Source organism: Euleptes europaea, chromosome 7, assembly GCF_029931775.1.
Source record: "Euleptes europaea isolate rEulEur1 chromosome 7, rEulEur1.hap1, whole genome shotgun sequence".
In the NCBI taxonomy this organism is placed as follows: Eukaryota; Metazoa; Chordata; class Lepidosauria; order Squamata; family Sphaerodactylidae; genus Euleptes; species Euleptes europaea.
The window spans coordinates 45583650-45609515 of NC_079318.1; the positions used below are offsets into that span (position 1 = coordinate 45583650).

At 43.9% G+C, this 25866-nt stretch overlaps 1 protein-coding gene across 1 annotated transcript; it reads right to left on the reverse strand.

Annotated features, from left to right (window-relative positions):
* Window positions 1-567: 567 nt before the first annotated feature.
* Window positions 568-8412, reverse strand: SRP9 (signal recognition particle 9). Its single transcript, XM_056852819.1, has 3 exons — window positions 8331-8412; window positions 3377-3445; window positions 568-900 (listed from the first exon to the last, which is right to left on the reverse strand). The coding sequence occupies exons 1-3, from the start codon at window positions 8400-8402 to the stop codon at window positions 781-783; spliced, it is 261 nt and encodes an 86-aa protein (XP_056708797.1). The 5' UTR covers window positions 8403-8412; the 3' UTR covers window positions 568-780.
* Between the last annotated feature and the right edge of the window lie 17454 nt (window positions 8413-25866).

Here is a 25866-nt window from a genome sequence, read left to right on the forward strand (position 1 = left end):
ACCCAACAGGCGTCATGTGGCAGAGTGGGGAATTGAACCCAGTTCTCCAGATTAGAGTCTGCCGTTCTTAACCACTACATGACACTGGCTCTCCAGTGTGGCAACCATAATAAATTTGGCATATGGCCCTTTTTATGCACCTCAGCTTTTGAAGTATGTATGTATTCACTTATCTTTCCTGCCAGCAAGACATAGAAGTATACTGAATTTGTTTCTATAAATATTTGTTTTTTCATATGGCTACTGAACAGACGTGGAACAATCAGCAACTTCAGGGAAATCACCAGTTCTGAATTCAACAGGTCAGATGCATGAAATTATCCATAATTTGGCAATTTTAATTCATTTTGGAAGGTGCTATTACTACTATATTCATATATAAAGCTTACATTAGAAACTAATTGTTCTTTTTGTGTTAGCAAACAAGAACAAGTAATCGGAAGTCCTGTATGAACGGCATCTTGCAACGCACCTTCCTTTTTAAGACAAAGCACTCAATATTTACACATGAAGATGCCTAACTATGGCCTAAAATACTTTAACCTTTAGTATTTTCTGCAGAAGATATTTATTTGCTCAAATTAAAAAAAAAAGGCTTTCTTATGAAAGCAAAATGTTTCCTAGCCACTCTGAAGTGGAGCCTGGAAATCCTTACAAAATCCACTTTAGACTTTAATAATCCACTTGAATGCCACACTTGTTCTGTTTCAAAATTTGCCCAAACCAAAGAGGTTTTCTTCCCATGAAAGATGACTGAGCATTCATTTTATCTCCAGCTATTCAGTCCGTATCCATGGCAACACTGCGGGATTCTCTGGCTACCATGAGTCGCATTAGTTGACTGTGGAATTTCTCAATCTTCTTTACATCTTGAGCCTGGTCTGTCCTATAGAGAAGACACTGTGTGAAAAGAGAGGACAACTTAGAGGTGCATGTAGATTGAAAGAAACCTAATATTAGCTTATATAAAAGACACCATGAAAGCTTCCTCTAGAAATAAAGACACTGCACTATGTTGGGCCCCATTTATTTTGTGCTCTCAGGTTTTGGAAATAAAAAGACAGAATCAAAGATCTAAATTGCTGTGCTTCATGGTTGCGAGGTTAAATGTCTTCTCTAGAAAAAAATGGTAAGAACAGTTATTTAAATATTCAGCACAAAACATAACTTTTAACTGAATGCAATGCATGCTTTCCTCTGATTACATGCAAGTACCAAGAGTGTAGATTTATTTATTTATTTCTTAACAATGGCAGCTCAAAGCAGTTTACAAAAGCCTGACCAGCAAGCTTTGGTAAACTGAAGTGTTATAAAAAGATCACTACAGTTGCAACAGATTCTTTCAAGAACCATATTTTCACAGAAAGCATTTTTAAGTATGGCCTATTAAAATGTGCTTTACCAGAGATCATTAACTCATGCTGCTGGTCTAGAAGAGATTTATCAGCACATTTTCCTCCTTTCCCACCCACTACCAAAAAAGGGGTTCCAAGAAGGCAGCTCCTGCCCCCCTTGTGAAAATGCTATTTCAATCGATGCTCCTTTCTCTTCCATTAATAAAACCTTTAAAGTGGGTTCAGTTAGTAGAATACAAAACACGAATGACTATCTTTAGAATAAGAAGACAGATTTATGAGCATGCTGCTATTAAGAAATTAGTTCATGCTGGAGAAGAAACAAGATGACCATCGCTGAATATGGCCTGTTGCTACAGTAATGTCCCATTTTGATGGTGGATACTGGAAGCTTTAAAGCCGCCTAGTTTAAATTCAAGTACAGCAAATGAGTGTCATAATTTTTTTAAAGTTAAATCTGGAAAACCCAATACCTTAAGAATTATAAGATTTGGAATGGAACCAACTTTGTATAAATAGTCTGACTATGCCTAAAAGCTTAGCCATTCAGGCTGGTAATAAATGAAGCCTAACATTCTTATTCTCCCCTTAGCTGTGGCCTCAGCGTCTCGATTTAGCACAGATATGAGATGGACAGCTATTTAGAAGACATTTTCTCATTACAGCCATCCTGTGATTCCATTTAACCATTTCGTCTCATTTCTGTTCTATTCCATTTCTCTTCAAATAATCTCTGCTACACTGTACGTATTTAAAAAGAGGACAAAGTTTCTGACGGAACAGGTCTAGCAGCAGCTATTAGACCCGATACCTAAATGAAACCACCAATTTCAGAGGCAATATATCTCTGAGTATCAGATGTGTTGGCAAACAGACAACTGTGTCCTTCATATCTTATACTTGATCTTCCAGAGAGATGTGGCTGGTCAATGTTGGAAGCAGAGCTGGACTACTGAGCTATCAGACTGACACAAGCACTTTCGTCCTCAGTTACATACAGTGCTGTAATTAGCCATCCTACAAAGCATAAAGAGAGCCAGCATGGTGTAGTGGTGAAGGTGTCAGACTAGGATCTGGGAAACCCAGGTTCAAATCCCCACTCTGCCATAGAAACTTACTGGGTGACCTTGGGCCAGTTACACACTCTCAGCCCGACCCTGGCAAGTATTTGGATGGGACACTGGGTCATAATATCCCTTTGAATAGATGGGAAAGACTCTGGTCATGGGATATGAAATTTATACTATCACAATCTTTAAGAGAGAATATGTATAAAATGATTTATAGATGGTATTTGACACCAAAAAAGTTAGCCAAAATGAATACAACAATGTCACCAAACTGTTGGAAATGTCAAGAAGAAGTTGGCTCCTTTCATCATATATGGTGGCTTTGTGAAAAAGCCAAGAACTTTTGGGATATGATCAACAATGAATTGAGACTGATTATGCAACAGAATATCCCTAAAACGCCGGAAATGATGTTATTAAGTATTATACCAGCAACAATATCAACTCAGAGATCTTTTTTGATATATGCCACTACAGCTGCAAGATTGGTTTATGCAGCAAAATGGAAACTTTCAGAGATACCGGATAAGATGGACTGGATAAATAAAATGTTGGAACTAGCAGAAATGGCTAAACTTACGGCAAAAAAAAGAGCATAATCAAACATTGACCATTCTTGGGGTTTAAATACAAGTATAGTCCCTGAAATTTGCAGGACCTATTTTGAACAATACAGAGAAAAGCTAGTTAACCATTTACAATCCCATCTCCTTTTATCTGCAAAATCTTCAAGCTGCTTTGTTCCTCTGCAGGAAAAGAGCTGTGGGTATCCAGCATCTTTTTGCTCACAGGTGGGAAACAGTTTGGGGAGCTTCAGCAACCAAACAGGAGGGAAACGGTTAAGGAGCGCCCTCCCCCACACACACTTTTCAGCTACAAGGCAAAAACTTCTCACATAAGGGCTAAACTAGAGGAAGTGACAAGTGTGATACAAACAAATATTTTACTTACAACTGCATCATCAGTTACTTTGATGCAAAGATTTCCATCACAGTGCCGGTATTTGAGTACCACACGCACCTGAAATGACAGTCACTATTTTAAGTGATGATAAATAACATCTGTACAGCTATTACTTTCAAACAGCAACTTCAAAAAAAAAAAAAAAGACAGTCAATTCCTCTAACCCAGATTTGAAACAAGATCTATGAGTTACAAGCCTACCCTGTGATTTTAACTAGCCCATCTGCCCACACGTTCCTTTTCCCTGCCCAGGAGCGCTCTCTCACTTAGTAGATTAGAATAATAATTCTCTCACCCAACTGCCTGTACACTTCAAACATCCAGGCAAGTGCTTATTTACAAATTTACTATAATCCAACACTACAGTTTCAGAAATTCTTTTATTTATTTATTAACTCTCAGGCTTAACTGATATTGTTTTTAAAAATCCAGCAAGTATACTTGGATTTACACTTTAAAAGACTGCATGGGAGGACAGTGAATCAAACACAAGGAGCCAGAATGTCTTAGGGCAGTGGCTTGCGAGATAAGCAAGGCATAGCCCCTCAGCCAGCCAAGCACCATTGTTTACTTTGGTTCTTGTAGGTTATCCGGGCTGTGTAACCGTGGTCTTGGAATTTTCTTTCCTGACGTTTCGCCAGCAACTGTGGCAGGCATCTTCAGAGTAGTAACACTGAAGGACACTGTCCTTCAGTGTTACTACTCTGAAGATGCCTGCCACAGTTGCTGGCGAAACGTCAGGAAAGAAAATTCCAAGACCACGGTTACACAGCCCGGATAACCTACAAGAACCAATGAACTCTGACCGTGAAAGCCTTCGACAATACCATTGTTTACTATCTGAATACTCTTTTGCCTTTTGGAAACAATTTGCACACTTTAAGTCTAAAACAAGGTAGGGTCTCTGCAGTTACAGGTAGTCTTAATACCCAGCTTAGTGGTCATTTCAGTGTTTTTGTTTTCTATTTTACTGCAATATATCACCCACACTGTATAACTGCTACTTAAATAACCTGGCACCTTAGAATAAGTAATTTTTTTCAGGGCTACCTACTTTTTTAGAGCTGACAGATTTGGTAAGCCATATTCAGGACAAGTACTTCCCTGCTTTTTTCCAGTCTTTTTTTTCAAAGCAAGAATTAACTATATTGAAAAACAATCATGTCATAAGGCTAAATTCCTCAACTGCATTTCAGACCTTAAGAAAATACACTTGCAGTGGCAGCAGAAACATGGTACAATTCCTCTACCCTATACCAAGAAAGCACATTTAAGAGATAACTAGCTAGAAACAAAATAAAGTTACACCAAGAAAAAAACTGAATAGTAATGACTTCTATTTCCATACAGCTGCTTCTAATCACCTGGGTTAAAGTTTAAATTCATCTGGCTAAGAAGGAACACATTAATCATCCAAGAACATCCTCTGTGTAACAGTTTGCCCATCCAGGAGCAGATTTTAAAGGGATGTACTCCAACACACCCAGGTGCTCACAAAAAGGTCAAAGTAAGGTTAGTTCACACAATTACCAACTCCCCTGACTTAAACATACAAACCTGAAAAGAAAACAAAGTGAGTTTATATGTGGCCCTCCAGAATGCCTCCAGGGACAAACAGTTTCAACAAGAGCAAATTGGTTTTTATGCAAAGTTCAATAAAAAAGGCATATCCATATATTGATCACAAATTTTAACTTTCAGACAGCAATCTTTGATAAACTTTACATTGACAAGCGATACAAGAGATTCTACCAACTTCATAAAGGAGTTCAGCTTTACCATCCTAACTATTGTGTCCATTTGGAAGTGTGTAGTCAAATGAAAAATACAAATGCTTGCACATAGAATAATGCCACAAATACCAACAACAATTCTGTCCACAATCCTTTAAAAACATGAGAAAAGCTCTGCTGGATTAGACCAGTGGCTCATCTAGTTCAGCATCCTATCTTACATAGTGGCTGACCAGTTACTCAGGGGGGCCCACAACAGGACACAGAGGCCAAGGCCTTCCCTTGATGGTGCCTCCAGGAACTGGTATTAAGATTCATTGCCTCTGAATGTGGAGGTTCCATTTAATTGCCATGCCTAGCAGCACTGATAACACTATCCTCCAAGAACCTGTGTAGTCCCCATTTCAAACTGTCTGTGCCTATAGCCATTACTACATCCTGTAGCAGCGAATTCAACATGCTGAGTAAAGAAGAATTTCCTTTTGTCTGTCCTAAATCTACTGCCCATCAACTTAACTAGTTCTAGTATTTTGGGAGAGGGAGAAAAAGTTCTCTGTCCACTCTTTCTGCCCCATGCATAGTTTCATAAACCTCTATCACGTTTTCTCCTTAGTTGCCGTTTTTCCTGAACTGAAAAGTCCCAGACTCTCTCACCTTTCCTCGTTGGAAAGGTGCTCCAACCCCTTAATCATCTTGGTTGACCTTGTCTGTACATTTTCTAGCTCTGCAATGCCGTTTCAGACACAGTGACCAGTGTATTTCAAATGAGGTCACACCTTGGCTCTATACAGGGGCATTAAAATATTGGCTGTTTCATTTTCAATACCATTCGTAATAATCCCCAACATATATATATATATGTGTGTGTGTGTGTGTGCGTGTGTAAAGCGTCATAAAGTCACAGCTGATTTATAGCAACCCCTGGTGGGGTTTTCAAGGCAAGTGATTAAGCAGAGGTTGTTTGCCATTGCCTTCTTCTGCAGAGTCTTCCTTGGAGGTCTCCCTTCCAAGTACCGAAGTTTAGCTTCCAAGATCTGATAAGACGACTATATACCAGTCAACATTCCCCAGCATAGTTTGCCTTTTTCACTGCTGCTGCACACTGGGTGGTTATTTTCAACCCCAAGGTTTCTCTCAGTCTCAGCAACCTCAGATCCCATTGTGTGTGTGTGTAAAGTGCTGTCAACTCGCAGCAAACTATGGCGTCCACATAAGGCTTTCAGAGACATTCAAAGGTGGTTTGCCAGTGCGACTCTGTAGCAACCCAGGACTTCCTTGGTGGTCTCCCATCCAAGTACTAACCAGGGCCGATCTTGCTTAGCTTCTGAGATCTTATGAGATCAGGGTTACCTGGGCCAATGCCATTAGTGAGATCTTAAAAGTTGGGATTTTTTGTTCCACTGTGCCTTTCACTTGGCTATATTGAACTTCATTTGCCTGGAGCTGTTCACGGTCAGTTTTCACAGTCCTGAATAATTGTGTGCCATCTGCAAACTTGGCCATTACCCACCAAACTTGGCTCACCTCCAGATCACTTATTAACAAATTAAACACCAGTAGCCCCAATACCTTGTGGGACTCTTCTGCCTTCCCTTCATTGAGAGAACTGGCCATTTATTCCTACTCTGCTTCCTTTCATTCAGGAAAATTTTAATCCATAGAAGGACCTGCACTTTTATCCCATGACAGCCAAACATACTTAGTAGGTTTTGGAGAGGTACCTTGTCAAAAGCCTTTTAAAAGTCCAAGAATATAACATCTACCTCAGCTAAGAAAATAAGACCAAAAACTGTATCTGAAAAGTAAAATGCTTGATCTGAAAAGTGAAAATGATGAATATTTTAGCAATGTGATTTATGATATTTGGGTTTGATTGTAAAGGCCTTTGGCTATATGCAATAAATAGTATTTGTACCTTTATATAATGTCTACATGGTCACCGTTATCTAAGATATTGTTCACATTCTCAATGAACTCCAAAGGTTGGTGAGGCAAGACTTCCCTTTGAAAAAGCCATACTGATTTTTCCTCACCAGGCTTTGTTCCTCTATGGGCATAATAATTCTATCTTTGATTACCGTTCTTACTAATTTGCCTGGGACAGATGTTAACTGTCCTGTAATTTCCTGGTTCTCCTCCAGATCCCTTTTTAAAAATCAGTCTATCATTTGCTAATCTCCAGTCCTCTGGTACTGGCTGATTTTAGTGACAAATTACATATACTGGTTAATAGTTCAACAATTTGCACCTGAGTTCCATAAGAACCCTTGGGTATGCCCCATCAGGAGCAGGAGACTTAATGTTTTTAATTACCCCATTAGCTCTATAACTTACTTTCTCAATGCCTCAATTTGACTCCATTCCTGACAACAGCCGCTACACCTGGTACTTACCCACACTTTCCACTATGGCAAAGAACTAATTTCACTTCTCTGCCACCTCCGCATTTGCCTTTAACAATCCTTTTGTACCTTGATCATCCAAAGGTTTCCTGCTCCATCTGTATTTGTATATAACTATACACAAACTATATATTTGGCACAAATATGTTTGCATATAAATGCTTATGGCTTGTCTTGCTATTTTTGCAACCTGCTCCTCAAATTTTCTTTTTGCTTGAATAATTAACTCATATTTCGTTTGCTAAGACACTGTATTCCCTTCTGTTCACTTTATTGTGGCAGACCTTCCACTTTTAAAGAAATCTTTTTGCCTCTCATGGTTTCCTTGACTTGGGTTGTTAACCACACCTGCACAGTTTTAGACTTAGAAGTACCTTTCCCAGTCCAGGGAAAGCATTCTATCTGGTGGGCTGCAGTTCGTGTGGTTCTATGTAGCATCCAAGCATTTAGAGACCAGATTTTGCTTTCTAGAAAGAAAACTATCTTAGCAGCAGAAAAATATTACAAGACAATTTTTTTTCAAATTTAAATGAGGAAAAGCTTGCATAAATAAACCCCAGCCCCAAAACTCACGGTAGTTCCGACATAACTGGACAGTCTGTTCACAGAAAGAACTGCGAATAAAAAAGTACAAACGCAATACAAGGCAAGCACTCTCTTGCGTCACACATGCTTGCAGGGGAGAAGTCTCATCAGCCCCATATTTTCTCCCGCAGCTCTTCGAGCCAAGCCCCACTGACCCTTCCTAGCTGCAGGGTTAGTCTCCGGTCCCACCCGCCACAGACAACCCTTCCCGTTGTCGAGTACCTTCATAGGGTCAGACAAGTAGAGCTTCTCAGCTGCGCGACTGAACTCCTCCCAGGTCTGATAATGCGGCATAACTAGACCCTTTTCCGACAGGACAAGTACAGCTCACCGACCTGCCCAACAAGCAGCAAGATGGCAGGCTAAGGCGGGCCTCCTCTAAGCAGCCGGCCATCCTATTGGGTCAAACGGGAAGGCTGACCAATAGCTACGCGCGCGGGTCAAAGCGCACCTTTCCCCATATTTTCTTCCGGTGCCAATGGGGGGGGGGAAAGAAAGGTAACCACAGAGAGCACGCTAGGAAAACAGGAACGGCTTCCGGAGGCATCGCGCGTGAAGAGGCTGTCGCGCAGCGCCCCCTGATGGTACGTAAGGAAGAAAACTTCCAGCGCATGCGCAATCAGTTTCTGCAACGTTTCAAACAGCTGCCCCTTAGAGTCACAAACGTCATTGGTCGCTTCTTTCCCCATTGAGAATGGGATATCGCTGGCCAGTAGGAGTTCCCGAAACTGGGGGATCCCCAGAGGAATATCGGGGGTGGAGATTCCTCCAGCTCTCCCCTTCCAGGATTCTCTGAGCTGATTTCTCTTCTCCCCCTTTTCCTTTCATTGAAGCTCAACTAAGCTTCTGCATTTCATTGAAGCTCAGCTAAGGTTTTGTCTTTTAGATAATGTACTAATATGTATTGCCCTGCTTAGCTGGGGGTGGAAGTGCAGCCGTATGTAGGCATTCCTGGGTGGCCTGACTTTATGGCTTTTGTTATCAGAACTGCGCTTTCCATTTTATTGACTGTTTATCAGATAAACATCTCCCTGTCTTTCAGCTGCCAAGCTCTTTGGGCAGCTTGCATCATAAAGCAATAGAAAAATAGTGTAAACAAGTTAAAACCCATCCCAACACACAACTCAGAAACAACATTATTGATCAATAAAATACTGATCACATGTCAGATCAATTTAGAAGCAAAATGAAAGCAAATTAAGGCAGCAATAAAAACAAACCAATATCAGCCCAGTTATATACTCTCCTTATAAAACAGCAAAATGCCAGAAGGCGAGAGGAAACAAAAGACATTAATTACTGAACCAGGAGCAAAGAAACAATTATAACTATTCAACGACCATGATTACAAAATGACTAATCAATAGAAAACGTGAGAAAACAAACCTGGTGCAAACACTCAACAGATCCAAGGCCAGGGGAGGAGGGCATTCCACATCTACGGGACTACTAGCTATATTGATAGGATTGGCAGGTCCCTCTTTGCCACCAGCGGGAATTTTTTGAGGTGGAGCCTGAGGAGGGTGGGGCTTGGAGAGGGGAGGGACTTCAATGCCATAGAGACCAATTGCCAAAGTGGCCATTTTCTCCAGGTGAACTGATCTGGAGATCAGTTGTAATGACAGGAGATCGCCTGCCACCACGTGGAGGTTGGCAACCCTATATATTGACAGTGTTGGCGGTGTGTGTGTGGAATAAGACATGTTGGAAATTCCACTTTACCCTCGAAAAGAAATATTCTAAGCTTCGGGGGGGGGCGGTAGGGGCTTGAGCAGGTTGATTTCTGCTGTCTCCTGTGTTCCTTTAACTGATGATACTCAACTGCTCTCAACATTTGGCCCATTCTGCAGTACCTCACCAAACCAGGTTTGGGGGTTTTGGGGAGCGGGGGAGTCTTTCTTTTGAGAGCTGTTATCTGGCCCATGAACCAGGCAAGGGAGCTACCACCTCCACTCTCAATCTGGGCTGGCGAAGCATGGCTTGGCCCCCACCAAGTGACATTTATGTCATATCCAGCCCTCGTAACAAGTGAGTTCAACACCCTTGGCTTAGAGAGCTTACTAAAGACCCCTGGGAACACCCCTTGTGGTGCTGGCGCAAGCCCTTGCAGCAGAGATACACACCCACCGTGGCTGCTCCGGCACCCAAGCATGGTGCCGCTGTGCTGCTCCTTAGCACCAGTGTAACTGACCCTGTGCTGGTAGCCAGAGCAAGTGGCACTAATGCCAGCGTGGAGGTCATGCTGGTTCCTATCCCCCCTCCCTGTTGTGGATTGCTCTGCCCCATTTTTGAAGACTGAGATAACATTCACTTTCCTCCAGTCTTGTGGCACACCTCCCGTCATCCAAGAGGCCCTGAAGATGATGGACAAAGGCTCTGCAAGCTCTCTAGAAAGTTCTTTGAGTACTCTCTGGTGCTCACCATCTGGCCCAGAACATTTGTACTCATCCAGTGCAGCCAGGTGCCTCTCAACAACTTCTCTGCCTGTGTCAACCAACAGCCCAGACGCCATGCCTTGCCTACTACGATCGCTAGATGGCCACAACTTGAAACATATCAAGGGAAGAAAAGGGCACAGGAACAGGAAAGGAAACAGCAAAGGGAAAGGAAAGTGGGGAAGGGAGGGGAAAAGAAGGCCAGCATCTGGATAACACTGTTTCTGCCCTCAACCATAGGCCTGGTGGAACATCTCCATCTTACAGGCCCTATGGAACTCAGCTAGATCCCTCAGGGCCCAAGTCTTACTAGACAGAGTTCCACTAGGCTGGGGCCAATGTCGAAAAGGCCCTGGCCCTGGTCAAGGACAACCAGACACTTTTGGGGCCAGGAATCTCTAATAGATTACTGTTTGCCAATCGTAAGGCTCTTGGGTTATACAGGGAGAGGTTGTCCCGGAGATACCATGGTCCCAGACCATTAAGAACTTTGAAGGTAAAACCAAAACTTTGAACTTGATTTGGAATTCAATCTGGAGCCAGTGCAGCTGATGGAGCACTGTTTGAACATGTGCTGTCCATGATGTTCCTGTTAGAACCTGTGCAGCCACATTCTGGACCAGTTGCAACTTACGTAGCAATCTCAAGGGCAGCCCTACGTAGAGCGAATTACAGTAGTCTAGCCTAGAGGTGACTGTTGCATGGATCACTGTGGCTAAGTCGGTACAAGACAGGTAGGGGGCCAACTGCTGGGCCTGGTGAAAATGGAAGAATGCTGCCCAGGTAGTCTGCGTGACTTGGGCCTCCATAGATACAGAGCATCCAAAATAGGGTTGCAAGGTCCCCCCCTTACTACTGGTGGGAGCTTTGGTGGGGTGGGGGGGTTATTTGCGAGCATGCAGTGCGTGCACACAATGCCCCTTCTGCGGTAAGCCCAGAAGCAATGAGGACACTTTAGCCCATCCCTAAAAAAAACCCTCCATGGAAACCATAATGTTTTTGGAGGAATGTGCTTGAGTGTCCCTGTCAAATCCAAATGTGATGGGGCACTCTCGCACATTCCTCCAAAATTCTATGGTTTCCTTAGAGTTTTTTTGCAGGGCGTGTTAGAGTGTCCCCATCACTTCCAGGTTTACATTACTGTGTCGCGCACCACTGTGGCCGTGTGCCGATAGTCCCCTTTTAGTTGGCCTGCTGAGGGGCGGAATGCAGGCCTGTTAATAGGCATCTGGTAACCCTAATCCAAAGTCAACCCCAAACTCTTGACGGAGGCAGCCAGTTTTATCTGCAACCTGTCAAGAGTGAGAAGTTGGAATCTCCCATCCATGACTCTCCGACCCAGCCACAGGACCTCCATCTTCAGTGGGTCCAATTTCAGGTGACACTGCCTTAACCATTTTGCCATGGCCTCCAGACACCTAGCCAGATTTTCCAGGATGGCATCTGGCTGGCCACCCACCAGCAAATATAGCTGGGTGTCATCAGTGTACAGTGTACTGGTGACACCTAAGTCCGAAACTTCGGACCAACTGGGAGAAGGGGCGCATATAGATGTTGAAGAGCATTGGGGAGAGGATTGCCAATGAGTGGCATGCGGAAAGCCTCTCCCCAATTCCCACCCTCTGTTCCCAGCCAACGAGAAATGAGGACAGCCATTGAAGGGCTGTCCCCCGAACTCCAGTGTTGGCAAGGCGGTTGGTCAACAACTCATGGTCAACCATGCTGAAAGCTGCTGTAAGGTCAAGCAACCCAAGCAGTGCCAACCCACCCCGATCCAGTTGTCTCTGGAGATCGTCTGTGAGAGCGACCAGCACGGTCTCCATCCCATGGCCAGGCTGGAAGCTGGACTGAAATGGATCTAGCGCTGTTTCCTCCAGGAATTCCTGCAGTTTTTCTACCACCGCTCTCTCAGCTACCTTACCCAGGAAGGTTAGGTTCGATACCGGGCGGTAGTTGACTGGATCAAACGGATCACATTCCTCTTCCCCTGCTGGGGAGAATTTGCTTAAAGCACTCCCCCCAGTTATTTTTTATGATATATATTCTACAATGCTTCTTTCTAATCCCCAATCCGTCTTCTATATAGTTATTAGTATTTTACTCTGTTTGAGAATATAAACGCCCATACATGAACACATGAAGCTGTCTTATACTGATTCAGGCCCTTGGTCCATCAAAGTCAGTATTGTCTACTCAGACTGGCAGAGGCTATCCAAGATCTCAGGTAGAGATCTTTCACATCACCTACTTGCCTAGTCCCTTTAACTGGAGATTCCTGGGATTGAACCTGGGATCTTCTGCATGCCAAGCGGATGCTCTACCACTGAGCCACGGCCCCTCCCCATACTTTCAAATATCTTTTAGATCTATTTTTAAAACATTGTGTGATTTCCTTCTCCCTTCCACCATTTTCCCCCAAACGCTTTTATGCCAGACTTTATGGGACTAATATTAACTTTGGGGACACACACACACTCAAAGCCAAGGCTTACTGCCTTTCCCACACTGGCTGTGATGGAAATTCCAGGGACATCAGAAAAGCCAAACCAACCACATCAGCAGGCAGCCAGCAAAAGCAGGTCTCAGAACTGGGAGTCAGGAGGGCAAAGGGGGAGGGACCGCACCAGCTGGACTAGAAGGAATCACTTGCCTAAAGGTGCTGTTTTTGTTGTTTTTTTGCAGTATGTGTTGATCAATTTTTGGTGCTGAAGGTTTTTCTTCTTTTCTTTTGGGTCCTCTTGTCCTTTCTGGTGCTTGGTCTTTTCCAGTTGCATCTGGTCTTCGGTTTGTTTTCTTTTGGTTAAAATGCAGCAGAAAAATATAATTATCCAATACAATGTTTTTTCAACAGTTATATACAGCAGGTGGAGGGTATGTGGTGCCTTCGCGTTCATGAGCATGCTTTTATATACATGAGTTCAACAGGCAAGATGCAGTTGCAACCACTATTACTCCTACCTTTCAGAGATGTATCTCTTAAGAGACTATGGGAAGGGAACTGAATCCTTAACACTGACAATTATAGCATCTCCAACAAAGACCATTGTAAAAAGGCATCCCCCCCCCCAAAAAAAAGAGAGAGAGAAAATAGGAACTGTGATTTCCATAGTGTCAGATATTGTTCAACAGGACAGTTGGAGCATATGAGATTCCTGATGAGTGGTAGTGCCATCAAGTCACAGGGTTTTCAAGGCAAGAGACATTCAGAGCTGGTTTGCCATTGCCTGTCTGCATAGCAACCCTGGACTTCCTTGGTGGTCTCTCATCCCAATACTAACTAGAGCTGAGCTTCCAAGATCTCTCAAGATCAGGCTAGCCTGGGCCATCCAGGTCAGAGCAGTAGCCTGCTGTGTGCAAGGAGCTACCAGAGGTAAGGTTCAGCACCACCCTATCAAAACTATCAGCAGAGCTTCAACATTGGCCTTTTATGCAGGGACGTTTCCCCACAGTCACCCCCCACTGACTTCTTCAGAGGTTCTTTTTGATTAGGATTGACTTTTCCGCCCATGGGAGGTCACCTCGCTCTCCCTGTGCGTTTTGCCCCATTTCCCAGATTCTCACGCACAAAACGCATGGGGAGAGCGAGGCGACCTCTGACAGGCGGAAAAGGCATGCCTAATCAAAAGGAAGCCCCAAAGCAGTTGGCGGGGGTGACTGCAGGGAAATGTCCCTGCATAAAAGGCCATTATGACAGCCTATCCTTTCCTCATTAATTGCTGATGCTGGCTGCAGGACAGATAATAGACACAGAGATCATGGGGTGGGGGGGAGAAGGCAAGATGATGGGAAATGAGGTCAGCTGGATATGGCAAACTGGCTTGGGTTACAGAACCAGCAGTCTGCATCCTGCAAAATGAATTGTCACATGTTTAATGGCCCTACATACTAAAGGGACCAGGTAGCTTTCCTTGCCATATGCAGCCAGCCACTGTCTGTTGATTCAGCTTACACAGGGAGCCTTGACAAATCTTCATCGCTGTGACAGCAATGGCACCTGTGGACTACAGAGATTGCTATTATTGTTCACCTTTTTCTTGGGTATCAAGAAATGGCCCTTCACTGCAGTGTTCAGACATGTTAGTTTATTTGTTTTTCAGATCAACAGAATTCAAAATCTTAGTAACTGAGTAGGAAAAATGGAGTCTTGGGGAAAATTTGAAGAAACCCTTGAGCTCTGGGGGAGGAGATTGGGAGGGGGAAACTAAGGAGGCTTTGGAAGGCTAAACATTTGAAGATGAAAACATAAGGAAGATACACTCTAATCGGAAGAGTCTTTCCTGTTTTGTTCCTAAGATTACTCAAACCAGCAAGCACAGTAAAAATGTCTGTGTAAGCTTGTGAAAAGGAAACGGATTTGTTTTAAAGAAATCCTGCTTCAGGGTTTCCTGTTCCCATTGAACAGGAACATGATTATCAGCAGAAGAGAAACATTTTGTCTAAAAATAAAATTACTGGGGTTTTTCTCCCTCTCCAGCTGAGAGATGCTCCAGAGTCAGCCACTGCTGTTTCAAAGGCTTGACACTGCGACTTAAGCTGAAATGAAAGCAACTGGTTTCAGCAAGAGGCTGAAGGTTAGGCAATTATCGAGGTCCTACCAGTCCTTCATTTCCCAAATTCATTTACTGCTGATTAAAATTCATTGGGAGAAATGGCGGGGGGGGGGAATATTCCGGTTTTTCGGACAAAAATGGACGCAGAGAGGTCTCGCTGTTTATCCCTTCATTATAACTACAGCAAGGATTCTCCTCTACTTTTACCCTTGTTTTTAAAACTTATATAATTGCCGTCACATAACAAGCAAAAAATAGCTGCCTTCTATCATCCGCCTTAGGGGGATGCACTTAAAACCCAGAAGTTCCTGATCTGAATCACAATAGAAACTGCTGTTTTGGATTAGCTGGAAGGAGGAAGCCTCCATGGTGGATGGCCTCAAAGCAAGAGGGAATTGTGGGAGATGGTGTGTGTTTTGTGGGTGTTTTTCCAGCCAGTAAAACAAAATAGTATTGTTACTCTGTGAGTCAGCAGGGAGATTGCAGTGCTACTAGTATTTATTAATACACTGCCAGTATTGGTCAGTTTGTATGGAGCTTAGGGTTGCCAGCTCCGGGTTGGGAAATACCTGGAGGTTTTGGGGGCGGAGCCTGAGGAGGGCGGGGTTTGGATGGGGGAGAGACTTCAATGCCATTGAGTCCAATTGCCAAAGTGGCCATTTTATCCAGGTGAACTGATCTCTATCGGCTGGAGATCAGTTGTAATAGCGGAAGATCTCCAGCTAGTACCTGGAGGTTGGCAACCCTAATGGTGCTGAATACTGTATTAGCCAAATAGCAAAAAGACCGTTGCTGGATCAGACCAGTGGTCCTTCTAACCCAGCAGCCAGTTTCACACAGTGGCCAACCGGTTGCCCCAAACAGTCAATGAACTGGGCATAGAAGTTTGTTTCCTCGGACTATGCAGGTTCCCTTTAGTCACCATAGCTAGTAGCCACTGATGGACCTCTCCTCCATGAATCTGTCTATTCCTCTTTTAAAGCCATACATGCTTGTGGCCATCACTACCTCCACTGGAAGTGAATTTCACAATTTAATTAGCCTTTGAGAAGTATTTCCTTCTTTGCTCAATGAGGGGTTAAATAGTAAAATTTGCTGTTAATTATTAAACAGCAAGTAGACATATGTCTTCATTTTAGAAGCTCCCAGCCAAACTATATGTTAGACTTGCATGTAATGAGCATCCAATGGTCCTTTTACTTTTTTGCATGAACAGATGCCTCAGAAAGGACAATTGAGAGTGGAGAAGAGTCAGGAGTCAGTGGGCATTTGACCCTTTCTCCAGTTCCTCCTGATTGTCACCAAATAGCTTCCTTGCCATACAGGGATTATTTTGGCCCTCAGTAGTGTAGCGGCTTCTCATTGGTGCCATGATACGAACAATTTGATCAGATGCTTAGTGGTCAATGCATAGCCTAGCCTTTAGTCTGATCCACTGCTTTATCCTGCTAGTTGTTGCTCAGGCATATCTCGAGCTTACCCTTGGTTCTTTTTTTCCTGTTTGCCCTCCCTTCAATCCAGCAATCATACTCTTGCAGTCCCCAATTCCAGTGAGAATTGCCAGGGGTAGCACTTACCTGGAATGGTTCCCTTTGGAGTGCACAGCACTGGAGAATTACACTTTTTCTGTAGTATTTGCTTTTACAACCAGAGTACAAGTAAGGTTGCCAACATCCAGGTAGCCCCTGGAGATCTCCCACTATTACAGTTGATCTCCAGATGACCAAGATCATTTTCCCTGGAGAAAACGGCTGCTTTGGAGGGTGGACTCTATGGCATTATACCTCGCTGAGGTTCCTCCCCTCCCCAAACCCCACTCTCCCCAGACTCTACCCCCAAAATCTCCACGTATTTCCCAACCCTGAGCTGGCAACCCTAAACACATGTGAAGGCAAAGAGGCACTTACCAGACACAGTGAAGTTGGTTAAGATTAGGGTTGCCAGGTCCCTCTTTGCTACCAGCGGGAGGTTTTTGGAGCAGAGCCTGAAAAGGGTGGGGTTTGGAGAGGGGAGGGACTTCAATGCCATAGTGTCCAATTGTCAAAGCGGCCATTTTCTCCAGGTGAACTGATCTCTATTGGCTGGAGATCAGTTGTAATAGCAGGAGATCTCCTGCCACCACCTGGAGGTTGGTTAAGATTATTGTGTTGTGGGAACAGCAGACACAAGCAGACTATGCTATGGTAATTCAGATAATCTGGTAATCTGAAAGATCCAAGACATAGCGACTGACGTAGTCATTTGATTTACCCTAGTTCAGCTTGCCTTTCGGCTCTCTCCTCAATACAGGAAATGACTGGAACAGTACTGGCTATAGCCTGAAAGCACGTTGCTGATTCACGGCACTTCAAAACGGCTGTGTGGCCTGCAGGTCATCTCTGTGAGGCCCATGCAGCGGCACTGTGCTCTGACTAACCCAGTCAGATGTAAACATGGCTGGTCTGGAGGTAACGCAGCACTGCCGGCGGGGGAGCACGGTCCAGGCCCATGGCCCACCAACTCAAATGGGGAAGTAGAGCCAACAAAGGGGGCACTGGAAGAAAGGAGAGAGACCAGCTGGAGGCTGGGGTGGTGGAGCAGGAACTGGCTAGGAGGGAGGAAAAAGTAACATCCAGGAGGCATTGCCCAGCATGCACAGCCTTACTTACTTGAGAGCATGGAGATGGGAAGAAGGAAGGCACACCAGGGTCATGGAGGCTGGTGGAGAAAGAATCCTGGGAAGCACAGAGCACCAGCAACAGCCAAACAACATGAATATGAGTGTGGGGCAGAGGAAGAATTACCCAAGGAAGTCCCAAAGGGCCAACAAAGTGGCCAAGAACCCTGGTCTGAGACCTTTGCTACACTAAGGTCGACATGCTGTAAAGCTGCTTAAAGTCAGTAATGCATTGTTGGCATTCTGCCATAAAGCACCCAGCTGACAAATGCAGCAAGACACAATTGTGGTTAGCCAATGTTCAAAGTAATGTGCACAGTCAGAGGTGATTCCTTCGCATAAATTGAACTGAGTTGTGCATTGAAATGGGTTCAGTTGTTAAGCTCTGCTGGTAAAGTTTCATTCAAACCCTCATCTTTGTTCATATGGATAAAATAACCAGTTCTTTCAATTTTGGAAAAAGAAAGGATTTAGTCTTTGAGAAGCTGAATGAGGTTTAAAAACAACAACAAATAACCAATGCATGCTTTCAGAAGTATGTATTCCCCTGATGTTTTTAAAACTGTAATGTATTGCCTGTTTCCATGTTTGGCACTGGATGTCCCTGTGTTCTTTCCAAAATAGCTTGAATACAAGAAAGTATGGCTTAATTTATAAACAAGAATCACAAAGGCTCGGCTTTGTCTGGATGTCACATGAAAGCCATTCCTTTTATCCTTGGTATATATAACCGATGTTTTTTTCAGGGGCAATCTGCTCTTTTTAAGGGAGCTCTTTCTTTATATGTGCAGAACAAGTCCTGGTAAGAAGTGAGAAGGTTTTAGTAATGGCAACCCTTCCAATTCACAAAGTCCCCAGCCTATATCTTGAGGGGGCTTAGTCTTTCTGAAAACTGGATTCACTCATCTGATTCTAAGCATTAAACAACAAAACACTGGTGAGACAAACAAGAAAAAATAGTAAACGCATTTCCACCAGCAGTATATATTTTGACCTGTGCCTTCATCCAGTTTATTAACAAGCAAATAAAGACTGTTCATAGCTCAATTACTTCCTTAAAGCAATGTTGTGTTTTGCCGCCTGTGATTTTCATTTGCAGATTGTGTGACAGTATCACTGTTGCGGTATTGTAGTTTACAGAAGTCGGGAGACAGATTTGCTATGCAATGACTTTGATTCACTCGTGACATTAAAACTCTGCTCTTCTGCATGTGCTTGGTATAAGGTTGCCGGACTCCAGGTGGGACCTGGGGATCCCCTGGGATTACAGCTCATCCCCAGACTACAGAGATCAGTCCCCCTGGAGAAAACGGATGCTCTGGAGGGTGGACTCCACTGGCATTGTACCCCACGGATGTCTCTGTCCAGGCTCTATCTCCAAATCTCCAGGCAGGGCCAGAGGGGTGAGGGGGCAGCTACCCCAGGCAGCGGGCAGAGGGAGACACCACTGTGATAGCCTCCCCCAGCATCATCAGGACTCACAGCAGTAATCCTGACTGGGATACACAGAACCAACCCAACTGGGAGGGAAGGCTAGCCACTCATCACAGAGGCAAAGGATCGTCCTTTCGTTTAACAGCAGTCAGTCGAGGGACTTCCCCAGAGTCTGACTTGCCTGCCCCGCAGCTGCGTGCACCGGCGCTGCGCACTGGGCTGCACATGTGACACCCACGACCTTCCTCGTAGGCCTGTGCGACTTGCTGCCTGCTGCATCAGGATGAAGCCGCGTGTGGCACCAAGGCTCACTCACAGCACTCACAGCAGCAGGGAGAAGTGTCGCAGTGCAGCCCCCAGGCCCCAGTGCACCAAGGCAAGGAGCATCCCGGCCACTTGGCTGTCCTCCAGGCCAGGGCCACCTTCATGTGTTGCGACTGGCCTGGGCTGGAAGAAGAGGGGGGGTGTTGCCAGCCCTGCCACCTCCTTGCTCTTCCTGTAGCTGCAGAAGCGGGTCCCTCCTCCCTGGCGGTAAATGTCAGATCACCGTTGGGGTGTGTGTGTGGAAAACTTGAGGCTGGGGTGGGGAAGAAGGCAAGCCTGGGTGTGTGTGTTAAGTTTTGTCAAAACTTTATGCTTCAAACCTTTTCCTTTACTTACCAGAAACGTCATTTGTAAGGAGGCTGTGATTTCTATATAAGGACTGCCTCTCTGCCTGAAGGACCACCTTTCTCTCTAGCAGCTCCACCACTTTTGCTCTCTGACCTTTCTATGAGGTTAGGTCATTTGCAGCCTGTCACAGGGCTTTTTTGGTGGTGCCTCCGCTCTTGGAGGACAGACTGCCATGTGAATATCCCTTTAGGTGAGCTTGCATGGCAGTGCTGTTTCGGAGGGCTTTCTGCTGATTCTTGGATCTTCAGGCTACACTATTTTGTATGAGTATGTATGGTGTGGCTTCACAGTGTGTTCTGTCTTAATGGATTTCACTGTTGAATGCTTGCATATGGTATGGGAACCAGCCTTAAGGGAAAGGCAGGTTCCAAGTAAATAAATAAATAGGGGTTGTCTCTAAAGTCAAATCTATGCCAAGAAAATGCAAGCAAATATTACCTTTCCGATAACTGTGCATAACAAATCTTGAAGAGCTTAAGGAGTTGGGTTATTGCCTTTGGTGTAGTAGTTAGAGTGTTGGACTGGGATCTGAAAGACCCAAGTTCAAATCCTCACTGTGCCATGGAAGCTTGCTGGGTGACCTTGGGCCAATCACACTCTGACAGCCTAACCTACCTCACAGGTTTGTTGTGAGGATAAAACAGAGAAGATAATTGTGCTGCCGCTTTGGATCCCTGTAGGGGAGGAAAAAGGTAAAGGTGTAAGCACCGGGACATTACTGACCCGTGGGGTGACATCACATCACGACATTTACTAGGCAGACTATGTTTACAGGGTGGTTTGCCAGTGCCTTCCCCAGTCATCTTTCCTTTACCCCCAGCAAGCTGGGTACTTGTTTTACCGACCTCGGAAGGATGGAAGGCTGAGTCAACCTTGAGTCGGCTACCTGAAACCAACTTCCGCTGAGATCGAACTCAGGTCGTGAGTAGAGCTTTTGACTGCAGTACTGCAGCTTACCACTCTGCGCCACAGGGCTCCTATAGGGGAGAAAGGCAGGTTATAAATGAAGCAAATAAATTATTGGTTTGTGCTTTAATAGGTCAGCTTTAGCATTCTACAGTTGCTGATTAGGGCCAAATAACTACAGTTTCTTCCCTTTGCAGTTCAAACGTCTGTAGTGGAATTCAAGGAACTATTCAAATTTCTTCCACAGGTTGCCCCAGCAGTCTCCTTGACTTCATTTACAGTTTTTTTAGAATGACCTGAACCACAGAGTGCAATGGTAAGCTCCCTGCATACTTCTTTAACAGTCAGCAGGTGGAACTATTGATTTAGTCACCCCTGCTGTAAGAAACTGGAAGACCTGAGCCCCAGAAACTCATTCCAGACATTTAGTATGTCAAAAAACCACCAGGCAGAGCAGGATTAACTTCAGGGTTAACCTGAAGCAGAGTTACATTCTTCTTGCCCCACCAGCTTCAATGGACTTAGAAGGGTGTAACTCTGTTTAGGATGGGCACGGTGTGAATCTAACAGACTGTGGCAGAAACTGTCATGGGATGGGGAACTGCTTTGTCAGATGCTAGTCCCCGAGGGCTTCTGTCTCAATAAATCTAAGTAAGGTAGGGTTGCCAGGTCCCTCTTCACCACCAGTGGGAGATTTTTGGGGCGGAGCCTGAGAGGGGCGGGGTTTGGGGAGGGGAAGGACTTCAATGCCATAGAGTCCAATTGCCAAAGCGGCCATTTCCTCTAGGTGAACTGATCTCTATTGGCTGGAGATCAGATGTAATAGCAGGAGACCTCCAGCTAGTACCTGGAGGTTGACAACCCCCCTTCAAAAAAGAATGTAGTCCCAGCCCAGTCGCCAGCAGTTTTCCAACCTGGATCTGGCAACCCTACCACTATCCCCTGCTAGTGGCCACAGGGGAACTGGCAACCCTAGGATAGTGAGGTTGCTTGATAATGTGATCTTCAAATTGAAAAATCATCTTGAAAAGCACTGCCCTATTCATACATAGCATGACGCTTTTTTGTTGCTGGTGATTAGGGCAAGGAGTCTTAATGCACCATTCATTTCCAGGGTGTCCCCATCATTCCACGGGCAAGCCCTTTGCAAAGGAGTCTTCATTCCCGCAGCAATACTTTTGCAGGTAATTTACTAAAAGTGCAATTTCTAATCCAACTTCAGATTTTAAAATTAAAATTAGCTCCTTCTACACAAGGCGGAAGATGTGTTTAATTATTTTAATGCAATTCTGCAAAGCTATTACTAAGCAATAATGTCTATTCATGAATATTCACACATGAAATTAATTTTCTACCATGGCTAAACCTCTGCAGACTATTCCCTGTTTCTGTCTTCCCAAGGATTCATCTTCTGGGATTCTAGTCTTCGGGTGCTCCTTGTGGCATAGTTTAATTCTTTGATTTTTGGTACCAGTCTAAGGCTAAAAAGCAAGAAATAATGCTTTCTTGGAAGAGCAACTATAAGAGAAAGAAATGTACTTCGACATTAATTATTAACTATTTTTCTCTGAAACATTTATAGTACTTTCCCAAATGTTCATGTTATGAAAATCGAGAGAGAGAGAGAATGAACAAAGACAGAAAGCTTGCTTCTCTATTCTGTTAACGAATAGAAATGAGCAGTTATAGAGAGGGTCTGGCAGCAGTAACTTTTGGCACTAGTGCAACATTCTTCAACCGGGTTGGAGATCGTTACTTATTTGCATGTGTTAATTCATTTACATGCATTCACATTTAAGACTGCACTTTTATCAGGATTTTGTGTTTTAAAAAACACAGAAGCTTTTTATTTTGGGTGTGTGTGAAATATATGCAATACTTTCTTATCAATCCTAAATTTATTTTACCATTTAACAACAATAATGTATTATTTATAACTATGTGGCATGTTAATGAAATGTAAAAGTATAAATGCCTTCCTTTTCTTAAAGCAAAATTGCAAACATAACCAATACTAAGAGAGAGAATGGAATGAGTTGTAAACTTCTTGGCGTTCTCCTTGAATTACAACTGGGCTCAGACTGTAAGACTACAATTTTGAAAAGGGATTAGACAGATTTCTGGAAGATAGATCTATTGGTGGCTACTAGCCGTGGTGATTAAAGGGAACCTCCAGATTCAGAGACAGTAAACCCCTGAAAACCAGTGCCAGGAGGCAACATCAGGGAAGGCCTTGGCCTCTTGAGTCCTATTGCTGGTAACTGGTTGGCCATGGTGTGAGACAGGATGCTGACCTAGATGGACCACGAGTCTGATGCAGCCGGTATATTTTGTTCTTATCAGTTGCCCTGGATGAAATGGCAGCTTCAAAGGGTAGATTCTATGGTATCACATCCAATTGAGTTCCCGCCCCAAACTCCACTGTCCCCAGGCACCAACCCTAGATTACCAGGAATCTCCCAAGCCAGAGCTGGTTATTTTACTTTGCACGTGTGTCTTTCTATTGTCTGAGATGTAAGGAACAATAAACCTCAGTGACAAAGGCAAGCTATAAAGTAAGTATAAAGTAAGCAAGCTATAAAGTAAGACATTTCCTGTGGTCACCCCCGCCGACTCCTTCAGGGCTTCCTTTTGATTATGTATGCATTTGCCGCCTGTCAGAGGTCGGCTCGCTCTTCCTGTATATTTTGCCCGTGTTTTCCAGATGCTGTTTTAGTCAGAATCTGGAAAATGCAGGCAAAACGTGCGGGGAGAGTGAGCCGACCTCTGACTGTCAGAAAAGGCATGCATAATCAAAAGGAAGCCCCAAAGCAGTTAGTGGGGGTGACCGCGGGGAAATGTCCCTGTATAAAAGGCCTGACACTCAAGGCAGATTGCAGAATATACAATAATGTCATCAACCACCATAAAACAACCAATGAACAATGCAATAGGACTAGAATTACAGAATTAGAAAACAATGGGAACAACAAAATGCCTACAACAAGGTATACTATAAACAATGCACAAAGTGGAATTACAAAGGTTGAAGACAATGCACTAAAAGGAAGATTGTTCCAACAATAATCGTAGTAAACAACAAGCCTATTCCATTACAAAGGTTCCCACCAGAACTGTTCCATTCCACTACTGTTCTAATTTCTTTATAGGAATGCCCTCCTGAACATTTCTATTTTGTACATTCTGCAGAACAACAGGTGGAACCACACTGATCTCCTTGGGCAGACCATTCCACAAGGTGAGAGTCTCTACAGAGAATGTGTGTCAGTGGCCAGTTGCCTATCTTACCAATTTGCAACATGGCACCTTCAGAAGGTATTGCTCAGATGAGTGAAGCTGTCATGGCAGAATAGAGCAGGAGAAGCAGTCCTGCATTTCTGTGGTTCCAGAGCTGTTAAGGGCTCTGTAGGTGATAACTAGTATCTTGAATTGAACCCAATAACTGGTTGGTAACCGATGGAGTAGCTGCAGAATGGGTGGGATGCATGTGCTCCGCCTAGCATCCAATAGTAAGATTTGCCATTTCGTACCAAATGGAGTTTCCAAGTTGACGTTAAGTGCAGATGCATATAGAATAAATTACAGTAGCCTAGTCTTGAGGTAACCATAGCATCGATTGATGTGGTCAGATTAGATGAGTCAAGATTGGGGGCCATCTTCTGGGCCAAATGAAACTGGAATAATGCATATATTTTTTAGCGGCATTAACTTGCTTCTCTAGCAATAGTTCTGCTGGATCCAGTATAACCCCTAGGCTCTTAACAAGGGTCAGCTGGACCCCATCAAAAGTGGGAAGTACAGCATCTTTCAAGATCTCAGCCTTCCCAATAAATATTACCTCCATTTTGTCAGGATTCAGTTTCAACTTGTTTCCCATTGCCATTTTACCTCAGCAGTAGCATTGACAGCTCTGGGTTGGGATATTCCTGGAGATTTGGGGGTGGAGAGTGTGTTCTCAGTTTTTAGTTTTGTGCTTATTATGGATATTTTTTAGATTATTTTGATATTGTTATAGTATTTGTTTTTCTGTTTTGAAAGTTTATATTTGTTCTACTGACAATTTGTGGTATTTTTATTGTGGGAAATTCTGTCCCCTCCTCTCTCTTGTGTAGTTTTTATCCATAAATCGGTTTTCCTTTTTTGTCTTTGTTTGATCCCATGTGCACTGGAGTTATATTTACTTGTGCACCACAACCACAAATAATTACTCTCAATTTTTGGCTTTTGAGACAAACAGTGCTATAAGCGCTGTTACCACAGCAGTGATCTCATGTGGTTTTCCCTCAGGCCTTCTTCCACCCATCCAACCAACATGAGCATGATTAATGGTCTCCTGACTTGCCTTCACATGCATGACCATTGCAGCTTCTGCTCTGTTAATAATTACTTTTCTGCATCTGGAACCCACGTGCAGATTGCTTTGTTTCAAGCAAGGCCCTCCATGTTAGCAAAGGGCTGAGAAAATAGAAAGAGGTAAAACACTTCTTAATTAATTCTAAAGATCATCTCTGGAGAATTTCTGCAAGTCCCTCTGAAATTATAAGGACAGTGCAGTTGCTGCAGAAACTAATTCTCACGGGGAATATTTCTGCACGATCAGTTTAAGTGTGCTCCAATCCCATTTTAGCATTTGATAATTCCCAGCATTGCCCTTTCAAATCCAGTAGCAGGTTAGTATCATATATTCTGGTGTTGTGACAGATACTGCTGCTGTGGGTTGGAGAAAGACTGGGAGATAAGGTTGCCAAACTCCAGGTAACGAATAATCAATAAACAGCAGAAAGGCTATTGCATAGCCTTTCTGCTGTTTATTGATTATTCAGTCCCATTACAGCAGGCTAATCTTTTTCGTGTTCCTTAACCTCCAGGTAACAGCAGAAGATCTTCTGCTATTACAACTGATCTCCAGCCGATAGAGATCAGTTCGCCAGGAGAAAATAGCTGCTTTGGCCATTGGACTCTATGACATTTAAGTCCCTCCCCTCCCAAACCCCGCCCTCCTCAGGCTCCGCTCCAAAAATCTCCCGCCGATAGCGAAGAGGGACCTGGCAACCCTACTGGTAGAGGAGGGGTTATGCTGTTACCTCTCCATGTTCTGTTGTATT